General features: G+C 31.6%; 1 protein-coding gene across 1 annotated transcript in view; it reads right to left on the minus strand.

Moving 5' to 3' along the window:
* Galphao (G protein alpha o subunit) overlaps window positions 1–26,847 on the minus strand; it is an 86,918-nt gene that overhangs the window by 24,311 nt on the left and 35,760 nt on the right. The window contains exon 3 of the mRNA XM_090168875.1: window positions 17,525–17,666. Coding sequence (XP_090025001.1) covers window positions 17,525–17,666 — 142 coding nt within the window. The remainder of the gene's footprint in view (window positions 1–17,524; window positions 17,667–26,847) is intronic.

A 26,847-nucleotide genomic window follows, 5' to 3' on the forward strand; every position in this document is an offset into this window, starting at 1 on the left:
GTTCCATAAGTTTGCCACTTTGGGGAATGTTATAGGCTCTACCATAAGTCTATAATATTGTTCCATAAGTTTGCCACTTTGGGGAATGTTATAGGCTCTACCATAAGTCTATAATATTGTTCCATAAGTTTGCCACTTTGGGGAATGTTATAGGCTCTACCATAAGTCTATAATATTGTTCCATAAGTTTGTCACTTTGGGGAATATTATAGGCTCTACCATAAGTCTATAATATTGTTCCATAAGTTTGCCACTTTGGGGAATGTTATAGGCTCTACCATAAGTCTATAATATTGTTCCATAAGTTTGTCACTTTGGGGAATATTATAGGCTCTACCATAAGTCTATAATATTGTTCCATAAGTTTGCCACTTTGGGGAATGTTATAGGCTCTACCATAAGTCTATAATATTGTTCCATAAGTTTGCCACTTTGGGGAATGTTATAGGCTCTACCATAAGTCTATAATATTGTTCCATAAGTTTGTCACTTTGGGGAATATTATAGGCTCTACCATAAGTCTATAATATTGTTCCATAAGTTTGCCACTTTGGGGAATGTTATAGGCTCTACCATAAGTCTATAATATTGTTCCATAAGTTTGTCACTTTGGGGAATATTATAGGCTCTACCATAAGTCTATAATATTGTTCCATAAGTTTGCCACTTTGGGGAATGTTATAGGCTCTACCATAAGTCTATAATATTGTTCCATAAGTTTGCCACTTTGGGGAATGTTATAGGCTCTACCATAAGTCTATAATATTGTTCCATAAGTTTGCCACTTTGGGGAATGTTATAGGCTCTACCATAAGTCTATAATATTGTTCCATAAGTTTGCCACTTTGGGGAATGTTATAGGCTCTACCATAAGTCTATAATATTGTTCCATAAGTTTGTCACTTTGGGGAATATTATAGGCTCTACCATAAGTCTATAATATTGTTCCATAAGTTTGCCACTTTGGGGAATGTTATAGGCTCTACCATAAGTCTATAATATTGTTCCATAAGTTTGTCACTTTGGGGAATATTATAGGCTCTACCATAAGTCTATAATATTGTTCCATAAGTTTGCCACTTTGGGGAATGTTATAGGCTCTACCATAAGTCTATAATATTGTTCCATAAGTTTGCCACTTTGGGGAATGTTATAGGCTCTACCATAAGTCTATAATATTGTTCCATAAGTTTGTCACTTTGGGGAATATTATAGGCTCTACCATAAGTCTATAATATTGTTCCATAAGTTTGCCACTTTGGGGAATGTTATAGGCTCTACCATAAGTCTATAATATTGTTCCATAAGTTTGCCACTTTGGGGAATGTTATAGGCTCTACCATAAGTCTATAATATTGTTCCATAAGTTTGCCACTTTGGGGAATGTTATAGGCTCTACCATAAGTCTATAATATTGTTCCATAAGTTTGTCACTTTGGGGAATATTATAGGCTCTACCATAAGTCTATAATATTGTTCCATAAGTTTGCCACTTTGGGGAATGTTATAGGCTCTACCATAAGTCTATAATATTGTTCCATAAGTTTGTCACTTTGGGGAATATTATAGGCTCTACCATAAGTCTATAATATTGTTCCATAAGTTTGCCACTTTGGGGAATGTTATAGGCTCTACCATAAGTCTATAATATTGTTCCATAAGTTTGCCACTTTGGGGAATGTTATAGGCTCTACCATAAGTCTATAATATTGTTCCATAAGTTTGTCACTTTGGGGAATATTATAGGCTCTACCATAAGTCTATAATATTGTTCCATAAGTTTGCCACTTTGGGGAATGTTATAGGCTCTACCATAAGTCTATAATATTGTTCCATAAGTTTGTCACTTTGGGGAATATTATAGGCTCTACCATAAGTCTATAATATTGTTCCATAAGTTTGCCACTTTGGGGAATGTTATAGGCTCTACCATAAGTCTATAATATTGTTCCATAAGTTTGCCACTTTGGGGAATGTTATAGGCTCTACCATAAGTCTATAATATTGTTCCATAAGTTTGTCACTTTGGGGAATATTATAGGCTCTACCATAAGTCTATAATATTGTTCCATAAGTTTGCCACTTTGGGGAATGTTATAGGCTCTACCATAAGTCTATAATATTGTTCCATAAGTTTGTCACTTTGGGGAATATTATAGGCTCTACCATAAGTCTATAATATTGTTCCATAAGTTTGCCACTTTGGGGAATGTTATAGGCTCTACCATAAGTCTATAATATTGTTCCATAAGTTTGCCACTTTGGGGAATGTTATAGGCTCTACCATAAGTCTATAATATTGTTCCATAAGTTTGTCACTTTGGGGAATATTATAGGCTCTACCATAAGTCTATAATATTGTTCCATAAGTTTGCCACTTTGGGGAATGTTATAGGCTCTACCATAAGTCTATAATATTGTTCCATAAGTTTGCCACTTTGGGGAATGTTATAGGCTCTACCATAAGTCTATAATATTGTTCCATAAGTTTGCCACTTTGGGGAATGTTATAGGCTCTACCATAAGTCTATAATATTGTTCCATAAGTTTGTCACTTTGGGGAATATTATAGGCTCTACCATAAGTCTATAATATTGTTCCATAAGTTTGCCACTTTGGGGAATGTTATAGGCTCTACCATAAGTCTATAATATTGTTCCATAAGTTTGTCACTTTGGGGAATATTATAGGCTCTACCATAAGTCTATAATATTGTTCCATAAGTTTGCCACTTTGGGGAATGTTATAGGCTCTACCATAAGTCTATAATATTGTTCCATAAGTTTGCCACTTTGGGGAATGTTATAGGCTCTACCATAAGTCTATAATATTGTTCCATAAGTTTGTCACTTTGGGGAATATTATAGGCTCTACCATAAGTCTATAATATTGTTCCATAAGTTTGCCACTTTGGGGAATGTTATAGGCTCTACCATAAGTCTATAATATTGTTCCATAAGTTTGTCACTTTGGGGAATATTATAGGCTCTACCATAAGTCTATAATATTGTTCCATAAGTTTGCCACTTTGGGGAATGTTATAGGCTCTACCATAAGTCTATAATATTGTTCCATAAGTTTGCCACTTTGGGGAATGTTATAGGCTCTACCATAAGTCTATAATATTGTTCCATAAGTTTGTCACTTTGGGGAATATTATAGGCTCTACCATAAGTCTATAATATTGTTCCATAAGTTTGCCACTTTGGGGAATGTTATAGGCTCTACCATAAGTCTATAATATTGTTCCATAAGTTTGCCACTTTGGGGAATGTTATAGGCTCTACCATAAGTCTATAATATTGTTCCATAAGTTTGTCACTTTGGGGAATATTATAGGCTCTACCATAAGTCTATAATATTGTTCCATAAGTTTGCCACTTTGGGGAATGTTATAGGCTCTACCATAAGTCTATAATATTGTTCCATAAGTTTGCCACTTTGGGGAATGTTATAGGCTCTACCATAAGTCTATAATATTGTTCCATAAGTTTGCCACTTTGGGGAATGTTATAGGCTCTACCATAAGTCTATAATATTGTTCCATAAGTTTGTCACTTTGGGGAATATTATAGGCTCTACCATAAGTCTATAATATTGTTCCATAAGTTTGCCACTTTGGGGAATGTTATAGGCTCTACCATAAGTTTATAATATTGTTCCATAAGTTTGTCACTTTGGGGAATATTATAGGCTCTACCATAAGTCTATAATATTGTTCCATAAGTTTGCCACTTTGGGGAATGTTATAGGCTCTACCATAAGTCTATAATATTGTTCCATAAGTTTGCCACTTTGGGGAATGTTATAGGCTCTACCATAAGTCTATAATATTGTTCCATAAGTTTGTCACTTTGGGGAATATTATAGGCTCTACCATAAGTCTATAATATTGTTCCATAAGTTTGCCACTTTGGGGAATGTTATAGGCTCTACCATAAGTCTATAATATTGTTCCATAAGTTTGTCACTTTGGGGAATATTATAGGCTCTACCATAAGTCTATAATATTGTTCCATAAGTTTGCCACTTTGGGGAATGTTATAGGCTCTACCATAAGTCTATAATATTGTTCCATAAGTTTGCCACTTTGGGGAATGTTATAGGCTCTACCATAAGTCTATAATATTGTTCCATAAGTTTGTCACTTTGGGGAATATTATAGGCTCTACCATAAGTCTATAATATTGTTCCATAAGTTTGCCACTTTGGGGAATGTTATAGGCTCTACCATAAGTCTATAATATTGTTCCATAAGTTTGCCACTTTGGGGAATGTTATAGGCTCTACCATAAGTCTATAATATTGTTCCATAAGTTTGTCACTTTGGGGAATATTATAGGCTCTACCATAAGTCTATAATATTGTTCCATAAGTTTGCCACTTTGGGGAATGTTATAGGCTCTACCATAAGTCTATAATATTGTTCCATAAGTTTGCCACTTTGGGGAATGTTATAGGCTCTACCATAAGTCTATAATATTGTTCCATAAGTTTGTCACTTTGGGGAATATTATAGGCTCTACCATAAGTCTATAATATTGTTCCATAAGTTTGCCACTTTGGGGAATGTTATAGGCTCTACCATAAGTCTATAATATTGTTCCATAAGTTTGCCACTTTGGGGAATGTTATAGGCTCTACCATAAGTCTATAATATTGTTCCATAAGTTTGCCACTTTGGGGAATGTTATAGGCTCTACCATAAGTCTATAATATTGTTCCATAAGTTTGTCACTTTGGGGAATATTATAGGCTCTACCATAAGTCTATAATATTGTTCCATAAGTTTGCCACTTTGGGGAATGTTATAGGCTCTACCATAAGTCTATAATATTGTTCCATAAGTTTGTCACTTTGGGGAATATTATAGGCTCTACCATAAGTCTATAATATTGTTCCATAAGTTTGCCACTTTGGGGAATGTTATAGGCTCTACCATAAGTCTATAATATTGTTCCATAAGTTTGCCACTTTGGGGAATGTTATAGGCTCTACCATAAGTCTATAATATTGTTCCATAAGTTTGTCACTTTGGGGAATATTATAGGCTCTACCATAAGTCTATAATATTGTTCCATAAGTTTGCCACTTTGGGGAATGTTATAGGCTCTACCATAAGTCTATAATATTGTTCCATAAGTTTGTCACTTTGGGGAATATTATAGGCTCTACCATAAGTCTATAATATTGTTCCATAAGTTTGCCACTTTGGGGAATGTTATAGGCTCTACCATAAGTCTATAATATTGTTCCATAAGTTTGCCACTTTGGGGAATGTTATAGGCTCTACCATAAGTCTATAATATTGTTCCATAAGTTTGTCACTTTGGGGAATATTATAGGCTCTACCATAAGTCTATAATATTGTTCCATAAGTTTGCCACTTTGGGGAATGTTATAGGCTCTACCATAAGTCTATAATATTGTTCCATAAGTTTGCCACTTTGGGGAATGTTATAGGCTCTACCATAAGTCTATAATATTGTTCCATAAGTTTGTCACTTTGGGGAATATTATAGGCTCTACCATAAGTCTATAATATTGTTCCATAAGTTTGCCACTTTGGGGAATGTTATAGGCTCTACCATAAGTCTATAATATTGTTCCATAAGTTTGCCACTTTGGGGAATGTTATAGGCTCTACCATAAGTCTATAATATTGTTCCATAAGTTTGCCACTTTGGGGAATGTTATAGGCTCTACCATAAGTCTATAATATTGTTCCATAAGTTTGTCACTTTGGGGAATATTATAGGCTCTACCATAAGTCTATAATATTGTTCCATAAGTTTGCCACTTTGGGGAATGTTATAGGCTCTACCATAAGTCTATAATATTGTTCCATAAGTTTGTCACTTTGGGGAATATTATAGGCTCTACCATAAGTCTATAATATTGTTCCATAAGTTTGCCACTTTGGGGAATGTTATAGGCTCTACCATAAGTCTATAATATTGTTCCATAAGTTTGCCACTTTGGGGAATGTTATAGGCTCTACCATAAGTCTATAATATTGTTCCATAAGTTTGTCACTTTGGGGAATATTATAGGCTCTACCATAAGTCTATAATATTGTTCCATAAGTTTGCCACTTTGGGGAATGTTATAGGCTCTACCATAAGTCTATAATATTGTTCCATAAGTTTGTCACTTTGGGGAATATTATAGGCTCTACCATAAGTCTATAATATTGTTCCATAAGTTTGCCACTTTGGGGAATGTTATAGGCTCTACCATAAGTCTATAATATTGTTCCATAAGTTTGCCACTTTGGGGAATGTTATAGGCTCTACCATAAGTCTATAATATTGTTCCATAAGTTTGTCACTTTGGGGAATATTATAGGCTCTACCATAAGTCTATAATATTGTTCCATAAGTTTGCCACTTTGGGGAATGTTATAGGCTCTACCATAAGTCTATAATATTGTTCCATAAGTTTGCCACTTTGGGGAATGTTATAGGCTCTACCATAAGTCTATAATATTGTTCCATAAGTTTGTCACTTTGGGGAATATTATAGGCTCTACCATAAGTCTATAATATTGTTCCATAAGTTTGCCACTTTGGGGAATGTTATAGGCTCTACCATAAGTCTATAATATTGTTCCATAAGTTTGTCACTTTGGGGAATATTATAGGCTCTACCATAAGTCTATAATATTGTTCCATAAGTTTGCCACTTTGGGGAATGTTATAGGCTCTACCATAAGTCTATAATATTGTTCCATAAGTTTGCCACTTTGGGGAATGTTATAGGCTCTACCATAAGTCTATAATATTGTTCCATAAGTTTGTCACTTTGGGGAATATTATAGGCTCTACCATAAGTCTATAATATTGTTCCATAAGTTTGCCACTTTGGGGAATGTTATAGGCTCTACCATAAGTCTATAATATTGTTCCATAAGTTTGCCACTTTGGGGAATGTTATAGGCTCTACCATAAGTCTATAATATTGTTCCATAAGTTTGTCACTTTGGGGAATATTATAGGCTCTACCATAAGTCTATAATATTGTTCCATAAGTTTGCCACTTTGGGGAATGTTATAGGCTCTACCATAAGTCTATAATATTGTTCCATAAGTTTGCCACTTTGGGGAATGTTATAGGCTCTACCATAAGTCTATAATATTGTTCCATAAGTTTGTCACTTTGGGGAATATTATAGGCTCTACCATAAGTCTATAATATTGTTCCATAAGTTTGCCACTTTGGGGAATGTTATAGGCTCTACCATAAGTCTATAATATTGTTCCATAAGTTTGCCACTTTGGGGAATGTTATAGGCTCTACCATAAGTCTATAATATTGTTCCATAAGTTTGTCACTTTGGGGAATATTATAGGCTCTACCATAAGTCTATAATATTGTTCCATAAGTTTGCCACTTTGGGGAATGTTATAGGCTCTACCATAAGTCTATAATATTGTTCCATAAGTTTGCCACTTTGGGGAATGTTATAGGCTCTACCATAAGTCTATAATATTGTTCCATAAGTTTGCCACTTTGGGGAATGTTATAGGCTCTACCATAAGTCTATAATATTGTTCCATAAGTTTGTCACTTTGGGGAATATTATAGGCTCTACCATAAGTCTATAATATTGTTCCATAAGTTTGCCACTTTGGGGAATGTTATAGGCTCTACCATAAGTCTATAATATTGTTCCATAAGTTTGCCACTTTGGGGAATGTTATAGGCTCTACCATAAGTCTATAATATTGTTCCATAAGTTTGCCACTTTGGGGAATGTTATAGGCTCTACCATAAGTCTATAATATTGTTCCATAAGTTTGTCACTTTGGGGAATATTATAGGCTCTACCATACGTCTATAATATTGTTCCATAAGTTTGCCACTTTGGGGAATGTTATAGGCTCTACCATAAGTCTATAATATTGTTCCATAAGTTTGTCACTTTGGGGAATGTTATAGGCTCTACCATAAGTCTATAATATTGTTCCATAAGTTTGCCACTTTGGGGAATGTTATAGGCTCTACCATAAGTCTATAATATTGTTCCATAAGTTTGTCACTTTGGGGAATATTATAGGCTCTACCATACGTCTATAATATTGTTCCATAAGTTTGTCACTTTGGGGAATGTTATAGGCTCTACCATAAGTCTATAATATTGTTCCATAAGTTTGCCACTTTGGGGAATGTTATAGGCTCTACCATAAGTCTATAATATTGTTCCATAAGTTTGTCACTTTGGGGAATATTATAGGCTCTACCATACGTCTATAATATTGTTCCATAAGTTTGCCACTTTGGGGAATGTTATAGGCTCTACCATAAGTCTATAATATTGTTCCATAAGTTTGCCACTTTGGGGAATGTTATAGGCTCTACCATAAGTCTATAATATTGTTCCATAAGTTTGCCACTTTGGGGAATGTTATAGGCTCTACCATAAGTCTATAATATTGTTCCATAAGTTTGTCACTTTGGGGAATATTATAGGCTCTACCATACGTCTATAATATTGTTCCATAAGTTTGCCACTTTGGGGAATGTTATAGGCTCTACCATAAGTCTATAATATTGTTCCATAAGTTTGTCACTTTGGGGAATGTTATAGGCTCTACCATAAGTCTATAATATTGTTCCATAAGTTTGCCACTTTGGGGAATGTTATAGGCTCTACCATAAGTCTATAATATTGTTCCATAAGTTTGTCACTTTGGGGAATATTATAGGCTCTACCATACGTCTATAATATTGTTCCATAAGTTTGCCACTTTGGGGAATGTTATAGGCTCTACCATAAGTCTATAATATTGTTCCATAAGTTTGTCACTTTGGGGAATATTATAGGCTCTACCATACGTCTATAATATTGTTCCATAAGTTTGTCACTTTGGGGAATGTTATAGGCTCTACCATAAGTCTATAATATTGTTCCATAAGTTTGTCACTTTGGGGAATATTATAGGCTCTACCATAAGTCTATAATATTGTTCCATAAAATTGTCACTTTGGGGAATATTATAGGCTCTACCATAAGTCTATAATATTGTTCCATAAAATTGTCACTTTGGGGATAATTTTACTTAGAGCTAGTAACGGAGTGACGTTATCACAAGAAAATATCTCCCCCTAGCGAGGCGCTGTCAAAGGCTACGTGTGACGCGTTAGCAAGCGGATGCAAAACGGCGACGAAGCCCGTAATGCAGTTTGTCTTGTGAATAGCTCTCAGTAAAACTTTTGCATGTGAACAATTGGAAGTGTCACACTTATGTAATAATATTATATACTTATGATTTTAGTAATATACTGCATTACCGGGGTCTGAACAGAATAAGGGCATGAAACAACATTAAAAATTGTTTATAATTTTAATTCCCATAGCTTTATTTTTTTACGAATATAAAGGGTTAACAACCAAAACCATATAATATGAAAAATATTTTTGAGGTTAAAGGACACAGTTTTACGAAATCATAAAGTAATATATTCTTTCCTGGTTAGTAATCAAGGTAAGGCTCTCCATCAGTGGCGGATCCGGTAGAACTTTTGCTTGTGAAGAATAGGTAGTGTCACACTTATGGTACAATATTATACACTTATGGCTCTACTTATAGGAATCGCAATAAGACGAAGCAAATAGCGTCTGGACCACTCCCTCGAAACCCCACACGTGAGGTCAATCTGACTATAGTAAAAGGCAGGCCGACTCTATTTCGCTTCATTATAGAGAGCAATATGATCATTTACGTCACGCTAATTCTCGACGCTCGATATAAATTAATAAAACCGCCAAAGAGCGCGCGCTGACAAGAGTACAGAGAGGGAGAGACTACGGGTGACGTCACGACGATCGTCCTCTGACGTAGGCAGACAGCTCCGGCGTCGAGTGTTGGACGGACGTCGGTTGCCATGGCGACCCGGGGCCGAAGATCCTTCGCGTCCGATTGCGTTACGCGGAGGAGGAGGGGGAAGGAAATAAAGGGGAGGGCAGTGGGGGAAAGAAATATTCACGCTGGCCGCAGTGGCTCTCGTTCGACAGTGAACTGGAATCGGCAAAGGCACTAGTAGCGTCACCCCCCACCCTTCGCTATCAATTTTGGCACTCCGAGACTAAACTAAGGAATCCCGTAGGGCTCCTATAAAAATACGTCTAAATATACACTCTTTTACGAAGTCGGCCATTTCATAACAGGCCTAATTTAAAATAGTACAGGCAAGGGCGTCTGCACGTGCTCATCAGCTCGAGACGTCGCGTGCACTTGACCGCGTGAAGCGGCCTTGCATGCACTATTTGAAATCAGACCTGTAATAAAATGGCAGCTCTCACAAATAAGGATATAAAAGAGTGTATAGGTTAAAGTACTATAATTTAGTAATTAATTAATAACTTTTTTAAAAAGTTTATTTTTCATAAACTTTATAGTGTCTACCCCAAACATTATTAAATAGGAAGGTACCTCGGCTGGATTTCGCCCCCTTTTTGCATATTTCCGTGTCGGCAATATGTGAATGCGTCTAAAATTATAATCATAGACAAAAATGCTAGAAACCAATTTCTTAAAATTGTCGATACTTCTACAAAAATAAATTATTTGCCACTCGATGACGTCAGGGTAGTCGAAGCGTATCATTGGTTCGCTCGAGGAAGCTAGAGTTCAACGTAGAAGCCCACTTTTATCTTAAAGCGAGCACCCGTCAAATAAATAACCTTAATATAAGGCCTACTGACGTCAGCAATATCTGTAGTGCCTTAGAATCGGGAATTATTTTAGATTTGGCCTTAAAAAAGTTGGTTTCATACTCCAAAATAACTATACATCAAAATGGAACCATTATTCGTCTAAATTGAATTTCTTCCATTTTTGGTGCTTTTTAATCATAGTAAAAGGATTATATCAGGGTAATCGTGATTAAATCAGGGTAATCAATATTAAAAAAATTAATCGAGATTATAAAATCTAATCTAATTTAATCAATCTAATCACAATTTAAACGTGATTTAATTATTCTAATCGTGATCTATTCTTTTTAATCAGGATTTAATCATTTTAATCAGATTTAATCATTCAATCAGATTTAATCATTTCAATCAGATTTAATAATTTCAATCATATTTAATCATTCAATCATTATTAAATCAGATGTAAACATTCTAACCATCATTAAACGTGATTTAAGCATTCTAATCATGATCTAATCTTTTTAATCAGGATTTAATCATTTTAATCCGATTTAATCATTTAAACATGATTAAATCAGATTTAAACATTCTAAACATGATTTAAAGTGATGTAATCAACATAATCGTGATTAATTCGAATTTAATCAAATTAATCACGGTTAAATTGGATTTAATCTTTCGAGGGGTGCGTCGTTAAACAAGGAAGTGACCTGTCCCTCGCTTTAATCAAAATTGAAATAAATTTATAACGATAGATATTTCATGGTATTTTAGCATGTAAGAAAAAAATCTTACTTCGTGGTATTTTTCATTTATTTCAATCATTTTACTTTATGGTATTTTTGAATTCATTTAAAAAACATTTTATTCCATGATATTTTAGCATTTTTTTAAAACCTTTAAGTTTATGGTATTTTTGCACTTATATATACACATTTCCGTGATTATCTGAAATTATGTAATTCTTTGCATTTCATTTAAAGGCCTAGGTTTTCTTCTGCCTGTCCCCCTTTAAATTAGGCCAACATGTTCAGCGGTTGGCCTACCACCAGGGTATTTGTACTCCACTGAGTTAATTTAAAGGGTGACAGGCAGAAGAAAACATAGGCCTTTAAACTTACGTAGTTGCCCCTTAGATCAGCCCGTGCTTCCCAGTAACACACCCTTGTATTAAGGAATAGACAAACGTTAAGGCGCCTGTATTGGGTACGAGACCGCGGTCATATTCGACAGGTCAGACGACACGCCACTGACTGTCTTCTACGTTTTTCTCTCACGCGAGGTTAAGGGATGGACTATTGATGGAGAAAAAAGGTTTCCATGGCTACCGGCTCTCCGAATCCCTCATCCTTCTTCGCATTCTTCACGGCGAAAGACGAAGCCAGCTTCTTTCTTAGAAAAGCGTAATTTAAGGAATACAGACGGAAAAATCTAACTCCAATTCTTAATTTGAATCTGAAATATTCTAGTACGATCAGAGGCTCTCTTTCGTTCCGAGTAGGCGTACAAATTCTTACGAGAATCATCAAAATTCAGGTTATAGTTGGAATTACATATTTATCTGTGCACCTGAATGCGTTCTTGGTAAAGATTTCTGGTGAATGTACAACCAAGAACCTATTAGGTTACTGAGAACGTATGAAGCAAGAAGTTCCACCGAGGGCTGAAGGAAAAGTAGAAATTGAAATTGCAACATGGGGACTTGCTTTCAAACATCATTTTAAACAAGTACTTTACGATTACTTCGGAAATAAAATAACTAAAAAAATTGCACGAAATTGTTAGTTTTCTGATCTAATTATAAACTTTATATTATTTATTATTATTATATATTTCATTATATTATATATGATATTATATTGTATATTACAATTTATATTATATATGATATTATATTGTATATTACAATTTATATTATATATGATATTATATTGTATATTACAATTTATATTATATATGATATTATATTGTATATTACAATTTATATTATATATGATATTATATTGTATATTACAATTTATATTATATATGATATTATATTGTATATTACAATTTATATTATATATGATATTATATTGTATATTACAATTTATATTATATATGATATTATATTGTATATTACAATTTATATTATATTTGATATTATATTGTATATTACAATTTATATTATATATGATATTATATTGTATATTACAATTTATATTATATATGATATTATATTGTATATTACAATTTATATTATATATGATATTATATTGTATATTACAATTTATATTATATATGATATTATATTGTATATTACAATTTATATTATATATGATATTATATTGTATATTACAATTTATATTATATATGATATTATATTGTATATTACAATTTATATTATATATGATATAATATTGTATATTACAATTTATATTATATATGATATTATATTGTATATTACAATTTATATTATATATGATATTATATTGTATATTACAATTTATATTATATATGATATTATATTGTATATTACAATTTATATTATATATGATATTATATTGTATATTACAATTTATATTATATATGATATTATATTGTATATTACAATTTATATTATATATGATATTATATTGTATATTACAATTTATATTATATATGATATTATATTGTATATTACAATTTATATTATATATGATATTATATTGTATATTACAATTTATATTATATATGATATTATATTGTATATTACAATTTATATTATATATTATTTTACATTATATGATATATTACACTATATTATATATTACAATTTATATTATATATTATATTATATTGTATTATATTACATTATTTTTTCATTAGATTTTTATTATTTTCATCTATTTATTTAACAAATTTTTACAAAATAACAAACACCCGAATACACAGAACGTCTTCCAAAGAAGGACCCGACGGAAAAGTGTCCAGAACTGAGGCGGCGTTCCCACGTTGGATAACGACGGCTATGCGTTGAATGAGAAACGCGACCGAGCGTTTTATATTATATTATACATTACAATTTGTATTTTACATTACATTACATTACATTAGAAATCAGAACTTATATTTTTGTATAAACTCCTTCAAAATTACTTACCACGTTCCAATATTTTATCAGAAATCAATATATGTGTACCTTACTATAACACTAGAAATTATACGACGTTTCAAACGAATATTAGAGAATTATACCCATTAAATCGGATACTAAAAACTGCCAATAAATTTGGTTAGGTAATTGATTTTTTTGATTGAAAATTGAAAGATTTGAGAAATTTGTAAATGTTCTTCAATTTTTTTCCCTAACTGAATTCGACTTTGTATCGTTAATTTACTCATATTCCAAGGAAAATATTTCTGTACATAAACTAAATTGTTTAAATTCAGAGAGTACTCCATGTATTGTATTACTTGTTAATTTACTGAATACATTTTTGTAGTGTGTGTATCAACTTGCTGGTACAATTGTATTGTTTTGGTACACATTAAACCCCGTTTCATTTCATTTCATTTCATTTCATTTCATTACATTATATATTACATTATATATCAAAATTGTTATTACATATTACATTATACATTATATTATATATTACATTATACATTATATTATATATTACATTAAACATTATATTATATATTGCATTAAACATTATATTATATATTGCATTATATATTATATATTATATATTGCATTATATATTATATATTATATATTGCATTATATATTATATATTATATATTGCATTATATATTATATATTGCATTATATATTATATATTGCATTATATATTATATATTGCATTATATATTATATATTGCATTATATATTATATATTGCATTATATATTATATATTGCATTATATATTATATATTATATATTGCATTATATATTATATATTATATATTGCATTATATATTAAATTATACATTATATATTATTTATACATTATATAATACATTATATATTACATTATATATTACATTACATATTATATTATATTATATATTACATTACACATTATATATTACATTACACATTATATATTACATTATACATTATATATTACATTACACATTATATATTACATTACACATTATATATTACATTACATATTATATTATATATTACAATATACCTTAAAAATTATATATTATATTATATATTACATTACACATTATATATTACATTACATATTATATTATATATTACAATATACCTTAAAAATTATATATTACAATATACCTTAAAAATTATATATTACAATATACCTTAAAAATTATATATTACAATATACCTTAAAAATTATATATTACAATATACCTTAAAAATTATATATTACAATATACCTTAAAAATTATATATTATATTATATTACATTACACATTATATATTACATTATACATTATATTATATTACACCAGATGGAGCTATACAATTGGGAAAATGCAGGATTTTTAGTATGATTGAGGAGATTAAGTACTAGATCATGATAACGAGCCTGGAAGGTAAACTTATCCGTTCTCAGTATTCTAAATAGGTACTTGATACGACCTTTGTACAGCATACCCTTTTTAATCCGAAACTCAAGTCAAAATTTTGTCAAAATGGTTTATAAATAAACATGTTAAGAAGCCACCGACACAGAGGGATAGAAAGGAGGGAAAGATTGGGCGTGGTTACGCGGAGGGGCGTGGTCTTTCTTCCGGTAATGACGAGGCGAACCAGGTGCTGCCCCCATGTTCTCTGTACTCATGAATACATCCCAAATTTAGTATTGTATAAATACAGGCTAAATTAAGCTTAAATGATTATAAATTTTCATTCTTAAATCAATATTTTAAACAAGAACGTTTCATGACCAGCATGTTTAATTTTTGGTTGTAAATAACTGAAAAGGAGAGTCCCCGAGGTGTTTATTGCCGATTTTGTTCAAAGTCGGCCGTAATGTAGACCTATATGATATTTGAAATTTCCCAACAGGAGACGTTGCACTACCCATTCAATTTGGCATGGCAACCGAAAATGTTTTTGACCACTTAACACAAAAAAAATCTCCATTTAAAAAAGCATGAGATTTTATCGGTTTCACAGATACGAAAATTTTTTAAAAAATTTGAAAATCACGAAATGGGTAATTTGGACCACATTGAGGTAAATTTCATAAAGTTTCGGTAAATTGGAACATTTTTGGGGTAAAATTGTAAATTGTTTTGGGTAAAATAAGGAAAAAATCTTATTTTTGTTTTAAATGGTCAAAACAATTTTCGGTTGCCATGGCAATCGAATGGGTAGTGCAACGTCTCCTTTTGGGAAATTTCATATCTCATATAGGTCTACATTACGGCCGACTTTGAACAAAATCGGCCATAAACACCTCGGGTTACTCCATGGACATAAAATGTCCATAGTAACTCTCACAATTGTCAGTGGCGTAAGTAGCGCCCCCGCAGACCAGTGGCGTAGCTGAGAACTCAGAGGGCCCCCTTTTTAATTTTTTTATGGTTAGCGTTTATGATTAAAATCGGTGCTATTTAAAAGGGCCCCGAGTCGTTTTTCGCGGGGGGCCCCGGAGTTCCTAGTTACGCCACTGGTTACTCTCCTTGTTAGTAAACATTCTTAGAAGAGCAGTGAGATAATTTTTTGTGCTTTCCGGTTTTAAAAAGCGTCTTATGAAGAATAAATGAAATTTGGTTGAAATATTGCCATAATTCCGATCAAGAATGTATTAAAGCAAATGTCGCAGCTCAACGTGAAGTAGCTCTTTTTTCCACAGATGTCGCTAGCGTCGAAATAAAAACAATATGCATAAGCTACATTTTGACCAAAAAGGCGGGACATAAAAGTACCCCTCGCGTTGATTGGTTCGTTGGTAAATTTGACCACAACTTAAATTATAGTAATTTTTAACAATATATTTTATATGGGATATACAATTTATGTTTAAGTCCACTAAATAGAGTATAAGTTGTCTAATTATAATAATTATAAATGGTTCTCTGACGACATTTTTTTGCTATTTTGAATTTTAGCTTCCTTTGCCATTAACAGATGGCACCACGCTCTCCAGTAAAGTCGTTTTTTCTAGGAATAGGATATATTCACAGCCATCTCTAATAACAACCTCCACTTCTTGTACAATTAAAGTTTTTATTTATAAAAACAAACTAGTTATATAAATAAATAAATAGTTAAAATCCATTGTAATTAATGTTGCAAAAATCATTTAGAAATCCAATTGCATTTATTATTAATAAATAAATAAATAAATAGTTAAAATCAGTTGTAATTAATGTTGCAAAAACCAGTTAGAAATCCAATTGCATTTATTATTAATAAATAAATAAATAAATAAAATAGTTAAAATCAGTTGTAATTAATGTTGCAAAAACAATTTAGAAATTCAATTGCATTTATTATAAATTAATAAATGGTTAAAATCCAAATTAATTAATGTTGCAAAAACAATTTAGGAATTAACTAAGTATAAAAAGTAACTAAAAATAAAATAAAAACTTCTTACTAGATGGGGTTATACAATAGGGACTTGGCAGCATGACGTAGATGAAACGTCACTCATGCTTTTTCCAATTGGAAAAAAAAATTATACCAGCATGGCTGCCACAGCCAAAGGTCGTGACGTCATGCTACCAAGTCCCTATTGGCAAACTGGGTTCCTGGAATTAGACTCGCGCGTTCTCTATACCCTAACTACGTTCTTCGTTTAAACCCTGTTTTTTTTTCAGGAAATAGGGTAATAGTTTTTAAAAAGACACCACATATTTACACGAGCGTATAATAAGAAGTAAATAACAATCGATGAAAGTGTGGCACGTACCTCTCTTTCATTATTGATGAAGCTGATGCCTAAATTGGGCATGGCCCTTAAAATGGCGACCATCGATTGAATCGTGTTACTGTATACAACGGGCTTGTACTGTTTGAAGTCTTCTTGTGTGAAACCACTGTCGTGAATAATTCTGGAAAAGAATTCGCAATTAGCATTCTTTGCTACACTGTTCGTAATAATTTTATCATACGATACGAAATACTAAAAGCTAATAATACAAATTCTAAAAGTATAGAATATTATACAGGATTGCCACAGTTTTTTCACAATCAAATTCCCTGACTTTTCCAGGTTTTCCCTGACCATCTTCGGAGATTTTCCCCGACTTATTTTGAGCCAAGATTTTGTATTTTTTCCCCTATATTTAAGTAAAAGTTTCCTATTTGCAACCGAAATTAAATTCTGACATTACTCTGATATTTAGCCTAATTTTTAAAATTCCCTGATTTTTAGACTAATTTTTAAAATTCCCTGACTTATCCCTTTTTTTTTATACCCATATTAAATTTCCCCGACTTTTCCAGGAATTCCAGGTACCGTGGCAACCCAGTAATAGGCCTCTCCATAAATCTACTACGACTGTCTATGGACGAATTCATTAGCTCTCTTTAGTAGAAGAGTTGGGGAAGCATTAGTGAGAAAAGCAACGGGTGATATTAAAACTCTTTAGTTCGTTTTGTTAAACTCAACTTGTTTCATTTTGAAGGCTTAGATGGATCATGGACAAACTACCTTAAGAGAGACTTGTAATCAGGTATTTATTTTATTACGCTACATGTGAGATGCCTTATTTTTCTGCCGCCATCTGGTGTCACCCATGTTTTTGAAAAAATATTTCCACCCTAACTAGTTTTAACTCATTTCCACAGCGCGACGTCGATTTCGACACAACCATGTAGAAATTAAGAAATCGAGAATAACGCTGTAACTCATTTCAATTTAATCATTTCCGTTCAGCATATTCACAAATTGAGAAATAAGTTTTAGCGCAATAGATGTAATATGTAGACTTGTAAAAGTAAGATACTGTGACGTAAGAGGAACATTAAAACAAGAAGGCCACGCGTTTCTTTATAAAAAGACCTATTTATATCGTAAATTTATCTTTCAGCTATTGAAAAAGTTGCCATGGAAACGAAATCTCGTGATCGCGAGGCACGAGCTACTAAACTATAGAAACACGAGATAAATTCGGCGAGTTCCCAAAATCCTTCTCTAAAGTTGATGACGCGTTTTTCGTCACGGATTTTAAAGTGACGTCATTTACGTCATTTAAAATTGGCTCTAAAAATATATTTATTTCGAAATATGACGATAGTGACGTTGCACTTTTTGTCAAATATTTAACGTTTTAATAAGTGTGTTATTTATAAAAATTGGACCTTTTCGAAGTACACCTCGACTGCCCCTAGATGGCGCCACTGGTTTGTTTTCTTTCGAATTAAGCTGCCGAAATAGGCCGACGTGTAAAGTGTGTCAAACCAAAATAAAAACCAACACACTAGCAACGAAAATAAATGTTTTTATAGCGAGTACAGGAAGTTTTTAAAGATAGTTTAAGAGCCTTCAAAGTTAAATAAAGCATTTTAAGACGAAGTGTAAAATTTCCATGGTTCAGTTGAGAAAATTGCGAGGGAGATCTCTGTACGGATGAATGTATAACTAGAAGTAAATAAAAGAAGTCTTACGAGAGAAGTAAAACAAGCAAATTGAGAAATAAAACACAAAGTATCTACTTAAATTTTTTTACACCGTATGAAAATGATAAAGTAATAAATATTTATAATTTTTGAATTCACTTTTTTTTGGGTTTTCACTTTTATCGTGACTAAGTAGAGTTGTTGATTTTTTTAAAAAGTCGAAAAAATCGATTTGCTTTATTTAAATCGGATTTTTATTGATTTTAATTGATTTTTTTAACGTTTTACGTCTGAACTAATTGATTAATAAAGGGAATGCTGTTGTAAATTAAACTAAATTTAAATTAATTGCTATTTAAAAAATAAAATACGTTTTGTTTACTTCATGCCTTATTGTCTGGACTAATTGATTATTAAAAGGAGTACTGCTGTAAATTAAACTAAATTTTAAATTAATCTTAATTTAATTATTAATTAAAAACTAAATTTTAAATTAATCTTAATTTAATTATTAATTAAAAACTAAATTTTAAATTAATCTTAATTTAATTATTAACTAAAAACTAAATTTTAAATTAATCTTAATTTAATTATTAATTAAAAACTAAATTTTAAATTAATCTTAATTTAATTATTAATTAAAAACTAAATTTTAAATTAATCTTAATTTAATTATTAATTAAAAACTAAATTTGTTTGGTTTACTTTATGCCTCTTTGTTTTGAATTATTTATTAGTTATGGGAGTGCTGCTGTAACGTTAACTAATTTTTAAATTAATCTTAATTAAATTTAATTACAATTAAGAAACTAAATTGGTTTTGTTTACTTTGTACATTTGTCTTGACCAATTGATTAATTATGGGAGTGCTGTTGTAAATTTAACTTAATTTTAAATTAATCTTAATTAAATTTAATTACTATTTAAAAAATAAAATATGTTGTGATTACTTCATGCCTTATTGCCTGGACTAATTGATTAATAAAGGGAATGCTGTTGTAAATTAAACTAAATTTAAATTAATCTTAATTTAATTTAATTGTTAATTAAAAACTAAATTTGTTTGGTTTACTTTATGACTCTTTGTTTTGAAAAAATTATTAGTAAACGAAGTGCTGATGTAAATTAAACTAAATTTAAAATTAATCTTCATTATATTTCATTACTAATTAAAAACTAAATTTATGTTTTGTTTACTTTATGTCTCTTTGTTTTGAATAATTTAATAGTTATGTGAGTGTTGTTGAATTTAATCTAAATTTTAAATTAATCTTAATTAAATTTAATTACTATTTAAAAACAAAGTTTATGTTTTGTTGGCTTTATACCTTTGTGTTGACTAATTTATTAGTTATGGGAGTGCCGCTGTAACGTTAACTAAATTTTTAAATTAATCTTACAATTAAGAAAATAATTTGGTTTTGTTTACTTTATACCTTTGTCTTGACAAATTGATTAATTATGGGATGGCTGTTGTAAATTAAACTAAATTTTTAATTAATCCTAATTAAATTTATTACGAACTAAAAATTAAATTAGAGAGCCTACTTTTGTAAAATACCTTGATGTATAATAGGAGATTTAAATGATTAATTTAGATCAGAAAACCCTGTTTACTGGGAAAAAACTTATCTCGTAAGAATTTACTTCTGGTGCAGTTTGTCAAATTGAAAAGGTGACAAATTTGGAGGGATTTTGGTGAAAGAAACTTATTCTCAAAACGCTAAAAGTCTGGGACAGAATTTGAATAGTTTCCAAAGCAAGCATCCATAGAAATGAGTTAAATGTTGGCAGCCACGGTGATGTGTCTGAGATGATCGTGTGTCTCTTATCAGTCACGCTCGGCTAAGCCAACTTTAAGCGAGGCTAAGCGACCTCCGTTCTCAACGTGAACCTCTATATCTTTCGCGGTACTTCGCTCGCGTTTCGCTCAGCTAACTAGGCAACGTTGTCATACGTTCTGAAGTTTTAACGGGTTTGGACACTCTACGCTGATTATTAAGGGTAATTCCCTCATCTTTGCGATGTGTTTAGCAACATCAGTTAACCCTTTCTTTTTACAGAATTGCTCAATAGGAATTGGATAAAAATGTGGCCACAAAGTGGTAGACACACATTCGCTTTTGTTGTCTAGGTTTCATAATAATCAGGGTTGGCACGGGGCAGGGAGAACAAGGAAAAGTCAGGGAATTTGAAAGTAGGCCTACGAAGTCAAGGATCCGGGAATTTTAAGAATTTAAACTAAAGCCGGAAGAGTCACCTACACTTAAATAAAACGTTTATTCCCATTCGACCGAAAGAATTTTAAAATGTAGCACAATTGGCGGGGTGATTTGGTATTTTATTTATAAGGTATGTACTATCGAAGATCCACGTTTAGGTTAGGTTAGGTTAGGTTAGAGTTGGTTAAGTTTACTATTTCAGACGGAATAAATAATTATTATTGATGTATAAATACCCTCCTATATTAGCTATCCGCTCCATTGCAAACGACTTCAGTAACTAAATTGAAAACATAGTAAAAGCCAATTTATATAGCAGCGTTCGGTCGAATGGGACACATAAAAACCGCACGTTTCGGCCGAATTCGGTCGAATGGGACACCTCAAAAACCGCCTTCGGTCGAATGGGATTTCGGTCGAATGGGACTAAAGCAAATAAAAGCTAAAAGCTAAAAGTAAAAAGCTTAAAATCTGATAAAAGTAAAAGATTAAGTTCCAAAATGTAAAATTTTTACCTTAAAATAGGGCAGGGAAAATAGGGAAAAGTCAGGGAATTGAAACTGAACGTTTTGATAATAATAATCAGCTAGACTAATACCCTTGGCACCACCCAAGGTCCAAGTCTTCTAGCGACTTTTAATGCCTTTAATTAAGGTGGCCGGCAGGGGCGGACCATTAACTTTGGGGGCCCTGGACTAGCACTGTTTGGGGCCTCCGCCATTTCCTTAATTTTTTTTTTAACCCCTACTTAATTTTTAAGTTAAATAGTTTTTATTTATTTTTTGAGCGCGAAGGGAGCCCTTTGATTGAACGGGACCCTGAGCTGCAGCCCATAAAGACCATGCCTAAATCCGCCCCTGGTGGCCAGGTTAAATTGCGTAGGAGGGTGGTGGAAAGCCCATAATGCCACGCGAGTCAACAGCTCCCTATACTCACCATTACCATTAACACCAACAAGGTTTTGAAGAAACGCTGGTTATACTGACCGAGGCTTAGCTTTGAATACTTAAATCCAATCAGCACGGTGTCTTATTGTTTACTTAAAACTGATGTTTAGTCAAAAAGGTGTTTTTTAAGAATTACAATCGAAATCTCAACAATATTTGGTTGTTATACGAACTACGGGGCCCCCACTTCAGATTGTCCATAGGAAAATAGGATTTTATTTTTAAAATATAGGACTTTATAGGACTATTTTTTTAATATAGGATTTTATAGTACTATTTGTTTAAATATAGGACTTTATGACTATTTTTTTAATATAGGACTTTATAGGACTATTTTTTAATATAGGACTTTGTATGACTATTTTTTAATATAGCACTTTATAGGACTATTTTTTTAATATAGGACTTTATAGGACTATTTTTAAATATAGGACTTTATAGGACTATTTTTTTAATATAGGACTTTATAGGACTATTTTTTAATATAGGACTTTATATGACTATTTTTTTAATATAGGACTTTATAGGACTATTTTTAAATATAGGGCTTTATAGAACAATTGTTTTTAAATATAGGACTTTATAGAACAATTGTTTTTAAATATAGGACTTTATAGTACAATTGTTTTTAAATATAGGACTTTATATAACTATTGTTTTTAAATATAGGAATTTTTAGAACAATTGTTTTTAAATATAGGACTTTATAGAACAATTGTTTTTAAATATAGGGCTTTATAGAACAATTGTTTTTAAATATAGGACTTTATAGAACAATTGTTTTTAAATATATGACTTTATAGTACAATTGTTTTTAAATATAGGACTTTATATAACTATTTTTTTGAAATTCATAGGATTTTATAGGACTATATACGCTATTTCATTTACCAACTTTATGCATTTAAAAACCAAATATATAATTAATGAAATGAATCTTTGATTTTCACTTAAAAATAGAAACTATTTAACCATTTGATCACAAAAATAAACTAGTAGCTAACCGTGTTAACAATAACAAAAGTATAGACTAGAATGACTTTGTATACGAATTTATCCTATAGCTAAGTCTAACAATTTAACTGAGTGGCGGGATTTGAAATGGGCAAAATAACTAAATTATAGGATTTTATAGGACTTTTTAGGGTATTTTGCTAAAAATATAGGATTTTATATGACATTTTTGAAAATATAGGATTTTATAGGAATTATAGGACTTTTGGAGGCCCTGCCATAACTAAAACCACTTTAAATTTCTAGTTATATGTACTTTTATACTTATATGCTTTTTGAAAATATAGGATATAGAAATTATAGAAACCGATGTAGAAAACCCAGTAGTAAAATGCGCCTAGACAATTTTCCCCACAAGATGGCTCTGATGTTCGTGGCGGTTTTTGAAGAGGCTGTATACTCTCTATCGCGCTCTTATCAAAAGCCAAATATTTGCAATCTGCTCGAGTTTAATACTGTTCCAGGATAAATATAGTTCAGCAGCCCCTGTTTTAACCGTTACAACATCGTACACACTAAACTACCGATAATACCCGCCACTATTAATCACCCAACGATAAAGCTACAACTGCTTGGCGCTTTTACATCTATGTTATCAGAAGTATTTCAACATTTTCTTCAAAAGAAGTTTCCACGAGGGCTTCGGAAATCAGAAACTGATTTTCGAGATTTTAGAGCACGATTTTAGTGTTGATTTCGGGATTTTCAAGTTGATTTCAAGATTTCTAATATTATTTTTGTCTAGAGTGTACGGGATTTCTGCGAATGACGGACCCCTTAAGTTTCCATTTCAACTATTGGAAACCCGATTTCCCTGATATTTCCATTTTTTTCCACTGACATTTCCGTGATTTTTACAGGTGAAATGTTATATAATAAAATAATAATAATAATAATCAGCTAGGTTAATACCAAAGCCACCACCTTAGGCCCAAGTCATCGAGCGACTTTTAAAGCCATTAATTCAGGTGGCCGGGTTACAATGCGTAGGAGGGTGGTGGCAAGCCCCAACTGCCCCATGCCACGCAAGCCAACAGCTCCCTACACTAACTATTACCGTTAACCTCAAGTTTTTATGGCACAAACACTTGGCAAATTGGTTCCATATTACGCTACCTAAGAGCAAAAGTCAAGTAAGTCGAGATACGTGACTATTGAAAGAAATTCAAAATAAGAATCCTTGAGTGTTTTTAAATTAAGGTGACTCAGTACAAAATTTTCAATATATATTTTCACTCTATTTTTATCAATTTTCATTATTAAATTATCATTGTTATTATGCTAGATTTCGAACTTAAAACTGTTTTTTTCTCAAATAGGGGTTTTCAGACTTGTTTGACTCTTGCTCTAAGGTAGTGATTCTATATTATAGAAGTGATAAAGGCAAATCTTTAAGAAGAAAAAATATTTATGTAAATTTGTACTCTTTAATTATGTAGACTTTCTGAATTCTTATAAATTTTCCGGATTTCGCCTAAATAATTGGAATTTAAGGCGACAATTCAGTTCTCTGATATTTGCAGGTCTGCACGAACCCTGTGCTAAGGCTAGTCACTCGAAATAGACCAATCCACAAACTGATTTTAATGCTTTTATTTAAACCAAGATGGCGCCAATAAAAGGGAATAAAAACTAGCTTATTTATTACAAATAATCGACTTCTAACACTATTTTAAACCAAATATCAACTCGGAAAAAAATACTACCTAAAAATAAGCAAGATAAAGAAAATTAATTTTTTGTCATTTTTGGATATTTTAAAAATTGTACGTTTCAGATTACTGGCGACCTTTAATTTCGTTAAGCCCAGTTCACATTATACAATTATTTGGGCCACTTAACTGTATCCAACTAATTGTAAGCCAGAAAATTGTATAGTGTGAACAGACAAATTGCAACAATTGTTCCCACTTTTTCTGTTCACACTATACAATTTTCTTGCTTACAATTAGTTGGATACATTTAAGTGGCCCACTTAATTGTATAGTGTGAACTGGGCTTCACACTGTCAAATGGGTATCAATCTATATGTAGCTTCGGCTATGTTTACAATGTTTACAAACAATTTTTCTCGAGGAAAAAACTGTTTCACAATCAAGTAAATAAACTATTTCTACATCGTTATGTAGCGAATATTCACGCATATAGCCCGCCTACTCAGATAGCCCGCATAAAAAGAACTTAAATAAAAAACAATTGTGAGTGAGATACCATTTTAGTGCGGTAAGCTACGGTGTTAAGTTCATCCCTCTATTGCCGGTAATTCTAATAGCAATGGTTAAAAGATTTTAAATTAGTTGCAGTAGAAAAGGCTATTCAATCCAGCATCAGAGCAGCTTCTAGGGAATTTTCGGTCGAAGAAAAATGTATTCGTGAATGGAGAAAGGAGAAAGATCAACTTGAGAAACTTAATCCGAGAAAACGTGCATGCAGAGGGCACGGACCTAAGAGGCCTGAAATTGAGCAAGAGCTAAAAGATTGGATAGTTTTACAACGGGAAAACAAACGAGCTGTTTCGACCGTTGCGATTGGTAAAAAAGCTTTATGTATCGCAGATGAGCGCAATATTATTGACTTTAAAGCGGGAATTGCGTGGATCCACAAATTTATGAAACGCAATGAACTTTCAATACGTAGGAGAACGACAGTAAGCCAGCAGTTGCAAAACAAAGTTATTGCGTTTCGACAGTTTGTAAATATCGCCGAATCCGAAATAGAGTAACATTTTTGTTTTTTGTATTGAACCAAATAAAAATTTTTATTCAGATGTAGGTATTTTTTTTTTATATAAGCCCTTCCCTTATATAACCCGACATAAAAACGGAAAAAATTTGAAAAATGGTACGAGCTATATGCGTGAAAATACGGTAGAAGTAAATTTTGAATCACCCATTGAAAACTGTCTTGAACCTTGGAAAAGTCACTAAGGTACTTTTTCAATTTAACGGCTTAGATAAACATATAGAGGTCGGTAACGGTTAATCATTATCCATGTTTAAATTGATTTTTTTCGGGAAAAAAATGTAAACAAAGAAATTTACCGGTTAATATTTCGGAAAATGATTAAAAAACATGTATTATTCGGAAAATTTGAGCTTTTTATCGAAAAAAACGTCGTTTTTCCGATTAGTTTTACAAATTTATCAAAAAATTAATCGGATAATATAGAAATATAAATGACTTGATCAAAACGTTTTACGAATAATTTTGAGAGCTTTATCTATTGAATAAAAGTTAACCATCCCCGACCTCTATAAACATATCTCTTTCTTAAGTGATTTATTACATAAAAAATATTTATTATTTTAGCTAATAGGTGTCACCACAAGAAAAATAAGTACTCAAACATCACAGTCACTAACAAACGTTATATTTTAATGTTGTAAGTCGGAAAATTTTCCGGAAAATGACCGAGCTCTTTTTTCCGGAAAATTTTCCGTATTTTTCCGAAAAAAATAAAAAAGTTTTCATTCCATGATTAGTTTAAT

Source organism: Leiobunum rupestre, chromosome 3, assembly GCF_980474605.1.
Source record: "Leiobunum rupestre chromosome 3, qqLeiRupe1.1.hap1, whole genome shotgun sequence".
NCBI classification, from domain to species: domain Eukaryota; kingdom Metazoa; phylum Arthropoda; class Arachnida; order Opiliones; family Sclerosomatidae; genus Leiobunum; species Leiobunum rupestre.